Raw genomic sequence first — 16,872 nt, 5'->3', positions numbered from 1 at the left:
AAAGGTGGATATACACTGTACTAGTGCCGACATTGTGCATGCTCTGTTGCCTGTGTCTATGTGCCTGTGGTTCTGTCAGTGTGATCATGTGATGTATCTGACCCCAGGAATGTGTCAATAAAGTTTCCCCTTCCTGGGACAATGAATTCACGGTGTTCTTATTTCAATTTCCAGGAGTGTAGTTGCTGAACAGTTCAGAGAAAAATTTGAGTCTTGTAACAAATAAATACCCCACTCATACGGTTATAGTTGGTGGGGACTTCAACCTTCCCTCGATATGTTGGAAAAATACTTGTTCAAAACCGGTGGTAGGCAGAAAACATCTTACGAGATTGTCCTAAATGCTTTCTCCGAAAATTATTTCGAGCAGTTAGTCCACGAACCCACGCGAATTGTAAATGGTTGCGAAAACACACTTGACCTCTTAGCCACAAACAATCCAGAGCTGATAGAGAGCATCATGACTGATACAGGGATTAGTGATCACAAGGTCGTTGTAGCTAGGCTCAATACCGTTTCTTCCAAATCCACCAGAAACAAACTCAAAATAATTTTATTTGAAAAAGCGGATAAAGTGTCACTAGAAGCCTTCCTAAGAGACAATCTCCATTCCTTCCGAACTGACTATGCAAATGTAGACGAGATGTGGCTCAAATTCAAAGATATAGTAGCAACAGCAATTGAGAGATTCATACCTCATAAATTGGTAAGAGATGGAACTGATCCCCCATGGTACACAAAACAGGTCCGAACGCTGTTGCAGAGGCAACGGAAAAAGCATGCGAAGTTCAGAAGAACGTGAAATCCCGAAGATTGGCTAAAATTTACAGACGCGCGAAATTTGGCACAGACTTCAATGCGAGATACCTTTAATAGGTTCGACAACGAAACATTGTCTCGAAATTTGGTAGAAATTCTGGTCGTATGTAAAGTACACAAGCGGCAAGACGCAGTCAATACCTTCGCTGCGCAGTGCCGATGGTACTGTTACCGACGACTGTGCCGCTAAAGCGGAGTTATTGAACGCAGTTTTCCGAAATTCCTTCACCAGGGAAGATGAATGGAATATTCCAGAATTTGAAACACGAACAGCTGCTAGCATGAGTTTCTTAGAAGTAGATACCTCAGGGGTTGCGAAGCAACTCAAATCGCTTGATACGGGCAAGTCTTCAGGTCCAGATTGTATACCGATTAGGTCCCTTTAAGATTACGCTGATACAATAGCTCTCTACTTAGCAATCATATACAACCGCTCGCTCACCGATAGATCTGCACCTACAGATTGGAAAATTGCGCAGGTCGCACCAGTGTTTAAGAAGGGTAGTAGGAGTAATCCATCGAACTACAGACCTATATCATTGACGTCGGTTTGCAGTAGGGTTTTGGAGCATATACTGTATTCAAACATTATGAATCACCTCGAAGGGAACGATCTATTGATACGTAATCAGCATGGTTTCAGAAAACATTGTTCTTGTGCAGCGCAGCTAGCACTTTATTCGCACAAAGTAATGGCCGTTATCGACAGGGGATCTCAAGTTGATTCCGTATTTCTAGATTTCCGGAAAGCTTTTGACACCGTTCCTCACAAGCGACTTCTAATCAAGCTGCAGGCCTATTGGGTATCGTCTCAGTTGTGAGACTGGATTCGTGATTTCCTGTCAGGAAGGTCGCAGTTCGTAGTAATAGACGGCAAATCATCGAGTAAAACTGAATTGATATCAGGTGTTCCCCAGGGAAGCGTCCTGGGACCTCTGCTGTTCCTGATCTATATAAATGACCTGGGTGACAATCTGAGCAGTTCTCTTAGGTTGTTCGCAGATGATGCTGTAATTTACCGTCTAGTAAGGTCATCCGAAGACCAGTATCAGTTGCAAAGCGATTTAGAACAGATTACTGTATGGTGTGGCAGGTGGCACTTGACGCTAAATAACGAAAAGTGTGAGGTGGTCCACATGAGTTCCAAAAGAAATCCGTTGGAATTCGATTACTCGATAAATAGTACAATTCTCAAGGCTGTCAATTCAACTAAGTACCTGGGTGTTAAAATTACGAACAACTTCAGTTGGAAAGACCACGTAGATAATATTGTGGGGAAGGCGAGCCAAAGGTTGCGTTTCATAGGCAGGACACTTAGAAGATGCAACAAGTCCACTAAAGAGACAGCTTACACTACACTCGTTCGTCCTCTGTTAGAGTATTGCTGCTCGGTGTGGGATCCTTACTAGGTGGGACTGACGGAAGACATCGAAAGGGTGCAAAAAAGGGCAGTTCGTTTTGTATTATCACGTAATAGGGGAGAGAATGTGGCAGATATGATACGCGAATTGGGATGGAAGTCATTAAAGCAAAGACGTTTTTCGTCGCGGCGAGATCTACTTACGAAATTTCAGTCACCAACTTTCTCTTTCGAATGCGAAAATATTTTGTTGAGCCCAGCCTACATAGGTAGGAATGATCATCAAAATAAAATAAGAGAAATCAGAGCTCGAACAGAAAGGTTTAGGTGTTCGTTTTTCCCGCGCGCTGTTCGGGAGTGGAATGGTAGAGAGATAGTATGATTGTGGTTCGACGAACCCTCTGCCAAGCACTTAAATGTGAATTGCAGAGTAGTCATGTAGATGTAGATGTATACGCCCTACCACAGACTGTCAAAATCAGTTAACAGTTATGGACTTATGGGCCACAAATTATTTAACAAACTTCCACAAGCTATACAAAATTTACCACAGCAACAATACAAACAAACACTTTATGACTGGTTAGTTGTAAACCCATTCTACAATATAAAGGATTTCATGACCTGAGATATTAAACTGTAACGTTATTAACAATTCTGTTGTTTTATAGCTTGTACTGTATTGTATTACGTATATGACTTTGTCTATTGCTAAATGGCTTAAAGAGAATAAAATTATTATCATTATTGTCGTAAGGATAATGTTTGTTTTTAATTATTTTCTACTCAGTTAACGAAATGGTTGTTATATTTTTGCGTTCCATGCGTTAGTAAATTACCAATACACATGAGTTATCGTGAAACAATATAAAAACTGCCGAATCACGCTGACTCAATGACGTAAGCTACAAATTATTCATGAAGAAATACTTTCGAATATGTATATATTTGCAGCTTATTCCATTGAAAGCAAGGGAATATGAACACATGCTTCATGCATGGGGAGCACATATTTCTGTTGTTATTATCAGGCACTTTCTTTGACAATTAAAAATTTTTGTGGAGCCTAACGATTCTCCCATGTTACACTTCACTTGACTTCCTAATACACGAATATTTTTGTAAATGTAATTACTTTTGTATCAAAAGCGAATGTGTTAATTACGGTACTCTTGCCATTTGTGGAACAGATTTTGCGAAAATTGTGGAGTTGGTTTCTTCTATCTTCGAAAACAGTTCTATTGCGTTTGACGATTTATTATCACGTCTACGTGGTTTTCCTTGTGCTGCAGTTGTGGTGATTTATTTGATGTGTTAAATAATGTATGTATTACAATGCATCTAGGTTTCTTGCATTCAGTTTTCATTGATTTGGCTGAAAGTGTAGGGAACACTACTCTGCTTTGTTGGATGTATATAAGCAGTCTTTCTGCAACAGATCAGGTCTTCTACTGTTTACTAGCAGTTTCTTGTTATTAAACAAGAACAAAATTATCCAGAAAATTTCTGTACATTACAAGAGAATCATAAAAATCTGTCATGTAATTTACCGTTTCGTACCTCCCAGCCTTCTTATAAAAGTAAATAACGACAAATTTGGTGTTAATTATTTTATGGAATTACATACACTCCCTATTGTAAAAACTATTAAAAAAACAACATAAACGTTAATATTCGCAGTCATCCATTTGGGGCACTGCTATTCCTGTGGGTAAAAAAAACGAGACGCAGTGTCGCGACTAGACTGTGATGACACGTCGCATGTGACAAGGCACACCGAAATATACTCTTCTAATTAGTTAATCGCTACCACTACCTGCAACATTTTAACTATGATTCTCATGTTCCAGGTCTCACAATAAGCGTGTCTAATACTGTTGGTATGATAATCTACTGACACGCTACAGTGCTACCAAGATCTGAAATGAGTAAGGCTACTAAATTTTAATCTGAGGAAGAATGAAAATACATAACTTCGCTAGGCAAATCAAACCTCGTAACTCCATCTGACAATGAAATCCACGTAACAGCATCACCAAATGTAGGCAATTATGCCACATAGCCTGTTGAAACCTTCCTTCTTCAAGTTGTATGGTGTCGCCATCTAGCGGCAATAATGAAAAACTCAAATCTCCAGCGATATGTAGTTTGTGCTGTAAACCTCACATCTCCAGTAACCACCATTGTTAGTGTGCAGGGCGAACACATGCTATGAGATTAAAACGTTTTTTAATGTGATGGTAACCTTTTTGACTGACAAACCCAACAGTGCTTTATTGCTACAGGTATGTGTTAGTATTTCAAGGTATTTATGTATTGTATTTTAGTATACAGTATTAATAATGACCTCGCTAAATACAATGTTGATTTATGAATTTTTCATCGCGCGTAAAGCAGACTGCACTCGGTACATATGAGGTTTTAACTTTAGAACTTAGCAGAATCCTATACATTCAACAGTGACTACTTTGTTTTCAGCTATGGGTAAAAAGAGTAACTTCACTCTTCACCTTGTGGAGCAAGCTGACAACGGGTCATATCGTATAAAATCACCGGTAGAAGATTCTAGTCAGGTTCCTCCTTTAAACCATAGTTTATATTGTTGTAACTTCAAGTAAGATCCTTGTTTGAAAGTTGAGGTGATCAAATTATTTAAATATTATTGATGACATTATTGTTAGCACTACAGATTACGCGGAAAAAGAAGCCAATACAGAGGCGAATTCCACTTCTGAATTTGAAAGTCTTTTCGTACACAGCAGAGAGGATGATATCTCCAGTGGCAGTAGTGATGTGAATGATCCAGATAAAAACAAAAATGACCATAACAGTAACAACAGCACGGAAGGCGACGGTGACGAAGTTGATGTGGGAGTAAATAGTACTAAGCAGCTCCGTAAAACGAAAAGCAACCAATCACTTCAAAGTTTGCAAAAAGAAAAGCGTATGAGGGGACAGGATTATTTAGGGATGCAAAAAGATGAGTTTGACAAAAAGAGACCAACAATGAGCAGAAGTAGGAGGGAAATGAACCCACGATGTACTTGTAAACATTCTTCCTTAAATCAGAACAGGAATTGCAAGGATATTACAGAAGAGCAGAGAAGCTAACATTTAATCATTTATGGCAGAATGCGTCTTGCGGTGAAAGAAAAATTTTTGTTAGAAGTCTTGCCTACTACGTTCCAGTTACAAGACGCAGAAATAATTCAGACTCTAATAAATCTTACCGTTCTAACACACTATATTACAATTTTGTAATAGACGGACAGAGAAAAACTGTTTGCAAGACTATATTTCTGAATACTTTGTGCTTAGGCGAATGGAGTGTCAGAACATGAGCATCTAGTACATCAGGAAGAACGCTTGCACAAGGGCCTCAAATGCAGCAGAGACCAACGAAAGTTTCAGGTGGACGAGAATCAGGATCAGAGTTGCCGAAACTGGAATCGTATTACTGCCGTCGTTCTTCCACAAAACTCTACTAGGAACCTAAATGGCAGAGTAAATCAGGACTACCAAGGGAATATATAGAATTTTGCAAGAAAAGAGGACAAATCCCAGCTGCTTGCAAACAGTTCTGCGAGGCATTCGATGAAAATAATCTTAACTTATTTTCGCCTAAAAATGACCAGTGCGATCTTTGTTATTCTCACCAAACAGGCAATCTCTCAGACAATGAATACTCTTTGCATATGGCCCGAAAAACTGAGGCAAGGGAAGCGAAAAAAGTGATAAATTAGGACCAGCAAGAGTGTTTACTACGGACCTTTAAGCACTTCTGCTTTTTCCCAGACTAAAAGCATCTGCACTGTACTATAAAAGCAAACTAAAGGTCCACAACTTTGCCATCTATGATTTAAAAAGTAACGATGGTTAGTGTTACCTTTGGCCGGCCTGGGTGGCTGAGCGGTTCTAGGCGCTACAGTCTGGAACCGCGCGACCGCTACGGTCACAGGTTCGAATCCTGCCTCGGGCATTGATGTATGTGACGTCCTTAGGTTAGTTAGGTTTAAGTAGTTCTAAGCTCTAGGGGACTGATGATCTCAGATGTTAAGTCCCATAGTGCTCAGAGCCATTTGAACCATTTTTGTTACCTTTGGCATGAGAGTGAAGGTGGACTAACAGCTTCGGAATTTGCCAGTATACTCGTGCATTTTATAGAAACGTACGTACAAAATGATTCAGAAGCTATTTTCTATAGCGACGGATGCACGTACCAGAATCGAAACTCAGTCATGAGTAATGCACTGGCTCATCTCGCCAGTCAGAAAGGCATTACAATAGCGCAAAAATTTCTGGAGAAAGGTCGCACTCAAATGGAGTGTGATTCTATGCACTCCACCATAGAAAGGAAGTTAAAAACAGACACATTTATACTCCTGCTGGCTATGCAGGAGTTTGTACTACCACAAGACAAAGTCCTAGACCTTATTTTGTCAATTGTTTGGACCACACGTTTTTCAAGTCCTATGATAATCTATCGTTGTATTCGTCTATTCGGTCAGGATCCAAAACTGGGAATCCAACAGTGACTGATATCAGATGTCTCAAGTATGACCCTCCGGAAAAATGGAATATAAATTGAAATTCAGCGATACATGGGAATCACTTCCAAGAAGGAAGTCAAATATACCCAGCTCATTTACAGTGCCCCCTCTCTAGAGTTCACCACTAAAGATCAGTGCAGAAAAGTTTACGCATTTGCAACAACTAAAGCTGGTCCTTCCTAAGGATGTGTGTTCATTTTATGAGACACTGCCTCACATTTGCAATGAGAGAAAACGTCCGTGCCTAAAAAAATGCAGCCGAAAGTAAACTTGTTTATAGCCACCTATGACTGTGATTGTGATAGTAGCAGTAATAGTAACAATACTAAATGTTAACCCTAGCATTACCAACGTATTTTTTGTTACATGTAATACCAACGGGGGGGCCTCAAAGGCCCGTAAAGAATACCACAATTTATTTTATCATAAATCAAGTTTATTTACTTCTGATACCTCTAATAACAATTCAAAATGCTTAGACATTGTTTTTGTATACTGGATAATAAAAGATGTTATTATAATAGGAATAAAATGAACAAATCACGAGATTCAGTTTATATATTTTTTGGAATAATGTTTCAAAATAGTGTTTTCTTATAAAAACGACTTTTTTAATTCGATACACTACATGAAGCAAACAAAACTTACTGTCTCATTCTGCAACGCATTTTTCACACAACACTGTCTTCCTGCAGTGTTTCCCACAGACGTGTTTGTGGCACTGAGAGCAGGTAACAGTTGACTTTCCCAGCTTGTTGTACTTGATCTTTTTAGATGCAGCTTCTTGGCAGCATAGGTGGCACCCTCCACGTGTTCCTGGTTCTGCTGTTGAGGATGATGGTTCTACAGAGCAGCTGAGCTTCCGTTGTGTGATGCTTTCCATTGCCATTATTACTGGCTTCTGAAGTCCATACAAATTTTGTGCCCGTTTATCTACTTGAGATCTTATTAGTTCGAGACCTAAGTTAGTGATAAAAACTCTTCTGCGGTTTAGCAAATTCTTTTTCCAATTCGGAAAGTTGAGGAGGAAGAGTGAATATGCATTTATTGTTGCTATGTCAATGAGTGTGTAGAAGAGGGACAAAGGCCATCTTCTTGTTCCTCTCTTTGTGCTGTAGTGTCTTGCCATCTGGTCTATGGTGTCCACGCCTCCCTTTGTAGAATTATAAAAAAGATTTATGTTAGTCTTTTTTGAGTCTTCATTCAACACCCCTTCTGAGTGATAAGTTGAAAGCATCAACAGCAGTCGTTTTGGCTTCTCGCGGACTAGCGTTGATGCAAGAGTAACTGGTGGCCTCTGTGTCTGAGGGTCAGTATAAGCAAAGATGGAAGAGTGTAAACTGCGGCCAGTTGTAGTCTTCAGCTCTTCAGGTATGTGTCGTCTGTTAGACTGTAGGGTGCCAACAAGTGTGAGGTGAAAATCATTCCATAGAGTCTCAGCAAGCTCCACTGAAGTATAGTACCAATCTGTGGTAACATTACGGCCTGATTTTTCAATAGGTTTTATTAGTCTCTTTACAATTTCCATCGGTCCATTTGAATGCTGTGTATTTCCTGACTTGCCTGTATAGATGTCCATGCTGATCACATATCTAGTCTCAGAATCAGACAGCATTCGAATTAGAATGCCGTATTTTCCAGGTTTTTCTTTTAGAAACACCTTGAATGGACAGCGACCACGGAACAAAGACAACATGTCATCCACTGTTGTATGTAGACCAGGAATGAAATACAATGGAAGTGAAGAACTGAAGCTTTCAAAAATTTCCCTCATTGGAGCAAACTTGTCAGTCTGGCGACGAATTTCTCTTGTGTTCTTATCATCAAACCTCAATATTTTAGTCAATTCGAAAAATCGGGTCTGACTCATTGATCCATAGTACACTTGTTGGCCCTGAAGCAAAGACCATAAATCTTGGACAGGTATCTTATTGTCATGATTTGAACCCATGATTAGCAAGAGTCCTATATAACAAAATAACTCATCTTCATCTGTGTGCTGAATACCTAGTCGAGAAGCCTCTTCATTTGAGTGTAGTTTTATTAGATTCATAATTTGAGGTGTAAAAAAGAGCTCTATAGCCTCTTTCGGAGACGCAATTCTTCCTTGTTGTCCTAGCCCCATTCTTTCTCGCACTATATTTTGTACAGAACGCCGATATTGTCGAGATGGCTTCGTAATATACTCTCGTCCACTTTTTGCAATGAATTTATCACATTCCGTATCATTATCATCTGGTGGATTGGCTTCAACTTCATCTTCATTCTCAGACGATGAATCAGTTCTAATTTCTTCCACATCATCATCCACTTCACTTTCCTCTAAATCTGATTCGTTCAAAACTTCTTCTAGCACTCTTTCAATGGAACTATCACGTAAACGATGTCTACTCATGTTGCTGGTTCAACAGCAGCAGAAACACTGAAAATAACAATGGTCCGCTTCATAATAATATGTCTGAAGGCAACAATGCCAAAATTCGTTTCATGGTAAGAATTTGAAACGAGAGACTCAACCTCGTAAATCTTTCCTTGCTATTACCAACGGGTGGGCTTCTAAGGCCCACAGAGAATTAAATCAAGTAAATGAATTTTAATTGCATTTTTATTCCGAAATTTTGTAATGACTCAATAGTACATTCAATAACGAACAATTACCTTTGCTTTCAAGTTCATATATCAAAGGGTGTGGATACAACATAGAAAAACTGAGTCGGTGGGCCTACGAGGCCCCCCCGTTGGTAATGCTAGGGTTAATAAACTGCACAAATTTGTACAGTAATAGAAGTTTAATTGAAGCTAACAATATTGTTTCTATGTTTTTGAAACACTGAAATTTATTAACATTCAGATTCCACTAGTTGGATCAATGTGAAATTATTCATTTCACTTTACGTCTGTAACAATGTATCCTTTCAGATGTTTCATAATACACAAATAATGCAAAGTTTAAGTAAGTATTTTTTAGAACAAATTAAACATTCATTTATTTCAATTCTTAACCGTGCACTCGTTACATGCCTCTTATCTCTATCACTACCAAAAAATAACTATGAAAACCTAGTAACTCCAAAAACTGGCAGACAATTTGAAGTGCATAATAAAGTCTTATGTACCAATGACCGGACACATATTGTGTAGCAGAAAGCACTACTTTTGACTAATCACGTCCCCATGTGATTTCTATAATTAGTTTTTTGTTTCTCCTGTAAAATTTGACCAATATGAGTCACGAGGCTTTCATTGCCTAGTGACGATAAGCTATTTCCTGTCATCTTACAACAACATCCAATTATGCATTCAAATTTATTTTCGATAAATTACGAATGTCTTCTTGTTCTTTGTGTTTAAAAAAGAAACACTTAAATTAAAAGTTAATGGTTTCTTATTCTTCCCGGCTTGCATCAAGCATTCTAGACGATGCAAGGAGCGCTATCTGTTACAGAACTGCTGAATGATTTATCATACTACTTGTTGGCGATAAGTAGAAACAAATCTAACTCCAGCTTCCAAAAACCGTATCCACGCTGTAGACACCTCAGTCTGCCACATGAAATAAACTGGCTTACTGTGCATGCTCGTAAGAAGCGCGGAATTGCGAGCTGCTATGGGCTGCAAAGCTGGAGGAGTGATGCACTATACTGCTGCGTTCATACACGAAGTTGAAACGTAAAATATCTGAAAACAATTGCAAGGGTACGTGACGAGATTGGATTACATTCAGTGTGGACGTATTATTTGAGTAGAGTCAGTCTTAGAGACTTAATGGACGCTTCGCCACTGTACGAAGCTATAAGACTTATTTAAAATAGGCAAATGAGGTATCTCACTACAAATATATTCCGTTATCTTGTTTAACTCGTTTTGCAGTTACTTTTTTATTAGTATTTCTCTGCTTGCTGTGGAGTAACTACTCTCGTTTCCCGTATTAAATAATTATGATCAGCTGTATTTCTTGCTGTATATGTACCTCGAAAACGCGTCGCTTGTAAAGATTTCAATACCTTCAGCCATGCTCTGGTATCGCATTCGAGAGGAGGACGGTTCAAAACCGCGTCCAACCATCCTAATTTAGGTTTTCCGTGATTTCCCTATATCGCTTCAGGCTAATTCCAGGATGGTTCCTTTGAAAGGGCACGGCCAGCCTCCTTCCCTAATCCGATGGGACCGATGATCTCGTCGTTTGGTCCCCTCCCCCAAATTAACCAATCAACCAAGCTTCAACTATGAATTTTCTGGAGCACTGGCGGTTATCAGCCATGTTAAAAAGAATTCTAGAATTCAGTGTGCACGCAAGGACGAGAAACATTAGCCTGAAAAAACACACAGGTGACTCTAATTTTGCGCTCTAGGTGTGCGGGGATTTCCCTTCCACACGCTACGATTTGTGCACACAGATGTGATATAACTCCACACTTTTGCGCTATTGCGATCAAATTTGAGACTACATCTTCCGACATTTTAAATCTGTGACTTGCCTGCACAGACAGATAATAGCAGACGTGTACATTTTAAGCTTTATATATGCATAGGGTGTGGACTCGTATGTACACTTTGGATTGAATAGGGTTTAATCAACTACCTAATTTTGGCTGCCTGCATCCAACGGGAAAAGAAATATTAGGTGTGTAGATCAATTTTTGTAGTGGCGTACTGTAGTAAATGCTACATGATTCCCAACGATGCCAGACCACGCTTGGAATACAAGCAACTATGACTTTTGCTGTTTACTGTTGTGTTGTCATTGGTTCGATTTGTCTGTGTTTGGATTTTTGCGTGGGAAATGGGTGCGTGGGTATTTCAAGGAAGACTTCATATGTGGAGCACGCTGCAAACGGCAGGGATTCCGTCATTGTGATGTGGCTGCAAGTTGGAGGTTTTGTTCGGGAAACAATGGGTATGGTGATTTAATAATTGGTGTTATCTCAGATGCGGCATTTCGCGAAATACAGCAAAAAAGATTCAATAGTGACGGTTAACATCCGAATTTGTACGTCTGATTGTCCAAGGAGCAGCAACCAGTTTATAGAATGAAGAGAACGAACAAGAAATCCTCCAAACCCCTTGAACGGGTAAGTATTGTCAACTGTCAACCTGGACATGATTCCGTTTCTGTGATGACGCCCATAAACACTGCACATGTGGACTGTGTTAGAAGAAAGTGAACATCATCGAGGACAAAGATCCCTAAAATTTCGGGCAAACAAAGCCTTTGTTGTTACAACATGTTGTTTATATTCTAGTATTTATGCATTTAACAAAGTGATTTCATTTGACATTAGAACAACGTGCACACGCGACTGTACGGTTAACCCCAGTTCTAGGTACTGTAAAATGTTTTTTGAATCATTGGAGTAGTGAAGTGCTTTCAAAAGATTTCCAGCGAACAGTGCGTTCTTGCAGTGTTCGTAACTTCCGGTTAGGCATTAGGCCTAATCAGTTCATCTCGGCGTAACAGTTGTATGTCAGTGGAACTTTTTATCAGCAGTCCGAATATAGCTGAAGGTGCTTGTTCTTTATGAATTAATGAAAATATAAGTCCCTCAGTGAAGATTTATATTATACCTGGTTTGTACATTGTTAAATAAGTCCTTTTGCTTCGCGTAATGGATAGTTAATATTTCGCCGACACTACAGAGATTCAATCGCTTTCAAATGTTTGAACTTCAGCTGCGGGGAAATGATTTACAGCTGTTGTTTTTGTCGAGATGTTCATCGACTGCACATGTAAATACCTAAAAATTTTCTTTGATTAAACAAAGAAAATTGCAGCTATTTCGGAAAGACGGTAGCAAACCTCAAATTTTCTTGAAAGTTCTCGTAATAATTCACACTACATATGTGAAAGGAATATTGGAACCATTACGTTCCCTTTTAGGACTGGAGGTTCAAAGTTGAGTTTTGTGCTTCAGTGCATGTTTCTGCTCAGTCTGTCACTGGAATCCTTTTGGAATACTTACTTCTAGCTACTTCTTGCGTATATTAGAAACTGGTCTTGCAATTATATTTGGAGGGGCTGGGGTGGGGGGGAATGCTCCTAATCAAAAGAGTATTCATTGTTACAATACTTAATTATTTTCTCGAAGAAAGATCAATATATGTGCGAAGCATATGCTTGAAAAACACTACTGCCATGTCAACTCTGTGTTTGTTTGTGTTTTCAGTGATCTTCTTCCCCATGTTGCTCAGAGCCAATGCATGGATGATTCCTTCGAGAAAGGAATGACACATTTCCTTCCTCAACCAGAGCTTCTGCTCTTGTCTCTGATAATTAGGAGACATCAAACCTTTTCTTACTACCTCTTTTCATTGTAAAGAGGATACAGTATTTATGGATGTAGGTAATTGTTTTCATTCAAAAATACCAGTGGAATTGAAGCTACCAATAGGGTTAAGCAGCAGCTATGTAATGGGACTGAGGAGGCAGCAGTTGTTTTCAAAGTAGCATTTCGTTTCTAATTTAAGTGATTCAATTTGTCTGGTATAAGCATAATGCCATTGAGCAGTATAGGCATAGTCCATATCAATTCAGGCAGGCTAGGAAAAAATCTTACCTTCATAGCTTTGGATGTTATTGAATGTAGCAAAATGAAGAACTAAGTAAGGAACACCTTTTTTTTGTTTTCTCCAAAAAAATTTCTGCTGCGATATACAGCTCTCCAAAGATGACACTGCGCATAGGCCTACCATTTTGAAGATGTGAATTTGGGAAATAATTTAAAAATGCTGTGTGTCTGGAAAAGTTCTGGATTTTTTTTGAGAGGTAATTGCTTTATGATTACAAAGAATTACTTCATTTGGACTTCAAAGTTCTTGTACTACAGTGTTCTGAACTTTTTTGACAATTAATTTTTTTTTTTTTTAAATGCCAATCCATAATTTTTTCTGTTGATTCCACATTCCCTGAAACGGAGAGCTTCCACTTTTAAGATGAACAGGTTTTATAAATAATTGAAATTTTTGCCATAAATAAAACGTGTTTTATTACGATGTCATCATATAGCAGGCTCATAAAAATCAAAATCTAGCTTTATTTAAAACATAATTTTATTTTTGAAAGATGAGTAAGAGACTCATTTTTGAAACATTTTAAATGGTTCCAATATGTATGTGAAAGGTCCAAACACTTACAGGTTTCAATTTATGCAACTTCTGTGCTTTCTGTTTTGTACTGAAACTAGCCAGTCAATGAATTAAAAAATGTGTTCCACTGCTTCAGTATCTTCGTTTGATATAAAGTGATGCCTTCCTATTGATCCGATAGAAACTGGAGCACTTAAACAGTTTTCAAATTGTGAACAGGAAGTGTGCACTGACGGTGTTGTTGCTGTCCTTCAGCTGGAAATCTATATCCAGCAGCAGGTTTGTGTGGTATCATAAAATTCACTACAATTTCGTTTAACTCATAACAGGTGTCTGTAATCTCTGCAATCCACCAGTCACAATCATACACACACGCCACAAACATTCACCTTCTCAGGTTGTGAATCTGAATATTACCCTGCTGTTTCTGAGGTGTTGGCCAAACAAACAAAATTTCTTCTTTCTTGCTCTCTAAGTGCATTCAATATGAGTTTGCCCATCACTTTGAGTCCAAAAATGTATCTTCTGAATTCCTTTCACAGGAGTAGTTTGTTTGGACCATTCTTCTTTTTTCTGCTCACAGAATTCTTAGATTTACTCTTTGGACAATAGAATGAGGGCTGTGGATGTGTAAGATTTCAAGACTCTCGTAAAATCTTCAGCATTCTGAATCGCAGCTGTATTTGGCCTGGAAAGATTGTTTTGTAGCATGGTGCTTCAGCAGGCCTCCTATACCATCACAAGACCTCTTCCCGTTACCAGTTGCACTGTATACCCAGTCAGTTTGGCACAAGCAACTTACTCAATTCAAACTGCTGGTAACAATTTTTAAAATGACTAGGAGCACCATCTTCTCTGCCCCTGTTTGCAGTTGGAGAATTTTGCGCATTGCTAGCAAAGCATTTGCCGAGTCATGTCCTGTGTCATCATTTATAACTGCGACACTTGTGGTCTTGTTTTGAAAACAAAAAAAGTCACTCCTATGAAAATTGACATCTGGTCATTACTTCAGTGATTACGGACCAGTTCTCAGCAAAATTGCAGTGAAGCACTAAACATACTTCTTCAGCCTGTACACATCCTTTCACTTTTGCAATATGTTGTTGTTGCAATTTCTTAAGCTGTTGTTGCATTACTGCTTTCATTGACCATTTACCAAGTTCATCAATGAAACTGTCAAAGACAACAGGTTTCTTAATTAGTTTATTTTCCTCCCATGTTGCGTATGTAATTTCTGCAGAGTAATCTCCTACATCTTCCAGGCCAAGTGTCTGTAAACACAGCCCTCCCTTTCCAGGGCAATCACCACATTCTTGAAACAAACAAGTCTCTCGCTTTACATCACAGACTGCTAATGACTTCACACACCCAACCAAGGTGTCGTATGTCACGTGCTCCAGTAAGTTCTTCAAAGTTACCACACAGAGTTCAAAATTTGCGCAGTACACACATAAACAGATATCTCTAGGTGGGTATGAAACTACCCAATTAGTTCATAGTGCAGACGATTTTGATCTTCCAATATGTGAAGATGTATAGTTGCTCGTATAAACTGCAAAAGCTTCTTTAATACTGCGAGTCATGTACCTCTTTGCTTTCATAACTTTTTGACCTTTGACTGTTACAGTTATAGTGTCTCTCTTGTTGGCACTCTGGTGAGAACAGATAAAATGACTGCACTATTTGAACTTGAGCTGCTTCTACAGGATTGTCTTCCAAAGACTCCTTTTACAGCCCTCACATTTCTTGATCTGTCTACTATGTACTTTGATACCACCACACACCGCCAGGTGGCTTGTGGGGTATGGATGTAGTTGTAGATACTGATGGAACATAGTTCAAAACTGTTTTCTTTGAAAACGTCGCCTCTTCACTGTAGGATGCACAGTATTCAACAGCTGAATTGATATTTGTGGAAAATTCCTGGCAAGAGTGCTTTGGTTCATTTTCTTCTGAAGATGGAATTTCTACTTTGAAGAGTGTGATCAGTTTTGCTGCGGTAATTTCTCTGCTCTTTCTTGATGCATAGTGCTTATGACTCGACTTCACTGCCCACAGTTTCTTAACAGAACTGACACCTATGTATGTAGTTGACTGATTCAGGGTATTTAATTCTTCCTATATTGATGCAAAATCTACATCATCTGCACAATGGGAAGCTTCATCTTGTTCAGGTACTATCATAGTCGTTATTCTGTCAAAACATTAAGAACACAGAAAGTTGTCACTGGAAATGTCTTCACTTTGATACGGAGTCTTCAAATGAGAACACTTATTCCCAACCTGAACATTGTTTGTTTTTTTGTCTTTATATATCACTTTTTTATGGATATGCAAATAGTCGGCACACTCCACTCCCCTGTGGCCCCAGTCAGAAGACATTTTAAACTGACCTTTTCACAAAACACACTACAACTGTGTCAACTGCCAATTTCCTAATGAAAACACAGAACTCACTCTATGGTCTCAGATTTCTTAAAAGCCTCTTCAGTAAACAAATTAACACCGAACAACTACAGTACAGAAACCTGTAATGAAAAGAAATGACTGCTACAAAGAAAGTGACAAGAAATAACTGCAACAAATACAATAGAAATAAACATTGTAACAAAGAAATTAGTAAGAAACAACTTCAGTGAAGACATACATTACCCTTGAAAGTTAAAAAAAGATTTTTAAAAATAAAATCTGTCCAACTTAAAAGTGAAAGCTTGCCTTTACAGAGAATATAGTACTACATGGTACTAATTAACAGAAAAAACTAACTTTTCTGGATTCACATTTTTGGAAAAAAAAAAAAGTGACAGTAAAAGAACTTTGACAGATATGCCCAAACGGAGGACACCATTGTAATCACAAAGCAATTATCTTTCAAATAAAAAAACTCTAACAAAATATCTGGAACATTTAAAAAAAAATTCCGAAATTCGCATCTTCAAAATGGTATTTGCATTGTCAACTCTGGAGGCCTATATCTCGGGGCAGGAATTGTTTTGAAGAAAACAAAAAAAAATATTTCTTATGTACTACTGAATTTTAACATATGCTAACTGCAATAAC

General features: G+C 38.5%; 1 protein-coding gene across 8 annotated transcripts in view; it reads left to right on the top strand.

The window, feature by feature from the left end:
• Window positions 1-11,469: 11,469 nt before the first annotated feature.
• The window catches only part of LOC124607049 (histone deacetylase 6), a 325,114-nt gene continuing 319,711 nt past the window's right edge, over window positions 11,470-16,872 (top strand). For 2 of the 8 annotated variants that reach the window (XM_047139241.1, XM_047139228.1), the window contains exon 1: window positions 11,471-11,801. In XM_047139241.1, the coding sequence (XP_046995197.1) occupies window positions 11,760-11,801 (42 nt within the window). In that variant the 5' untranslated portion in view covers window positions 11,471-11,759. Of the gene's footprint in view, window positions 11,802-12,184; window positions 12,298-12,893; window positions 13,071-16,872 lie in introns of those variants that run through there. The other 6 variants (XM_047139279.1, XM_047139252.1, XM_047139261.1 and 3 more) reach the window with 5 other exon arrangements.

The sequence above is a fragment of the Schistocerca americana genome, chromosome 1 (assembly GCF_021461395.2).
Source record: "Schistocerca americana isolate TAMUIC-IGC-003095 chromosome 1, iqSchAmer2.1, whole genome shotgun sequence".
Taxonomy (NCBI): domain Eukaryota; kingdom Metazoa; phylum Arthropoda; class Insecta; order Orthoptera; family Acrididae; genus Schistocerca; species Schistocerca americana.
This window is presented reverse-complemented; position numbering and strand designations above follow the sequence as displayed.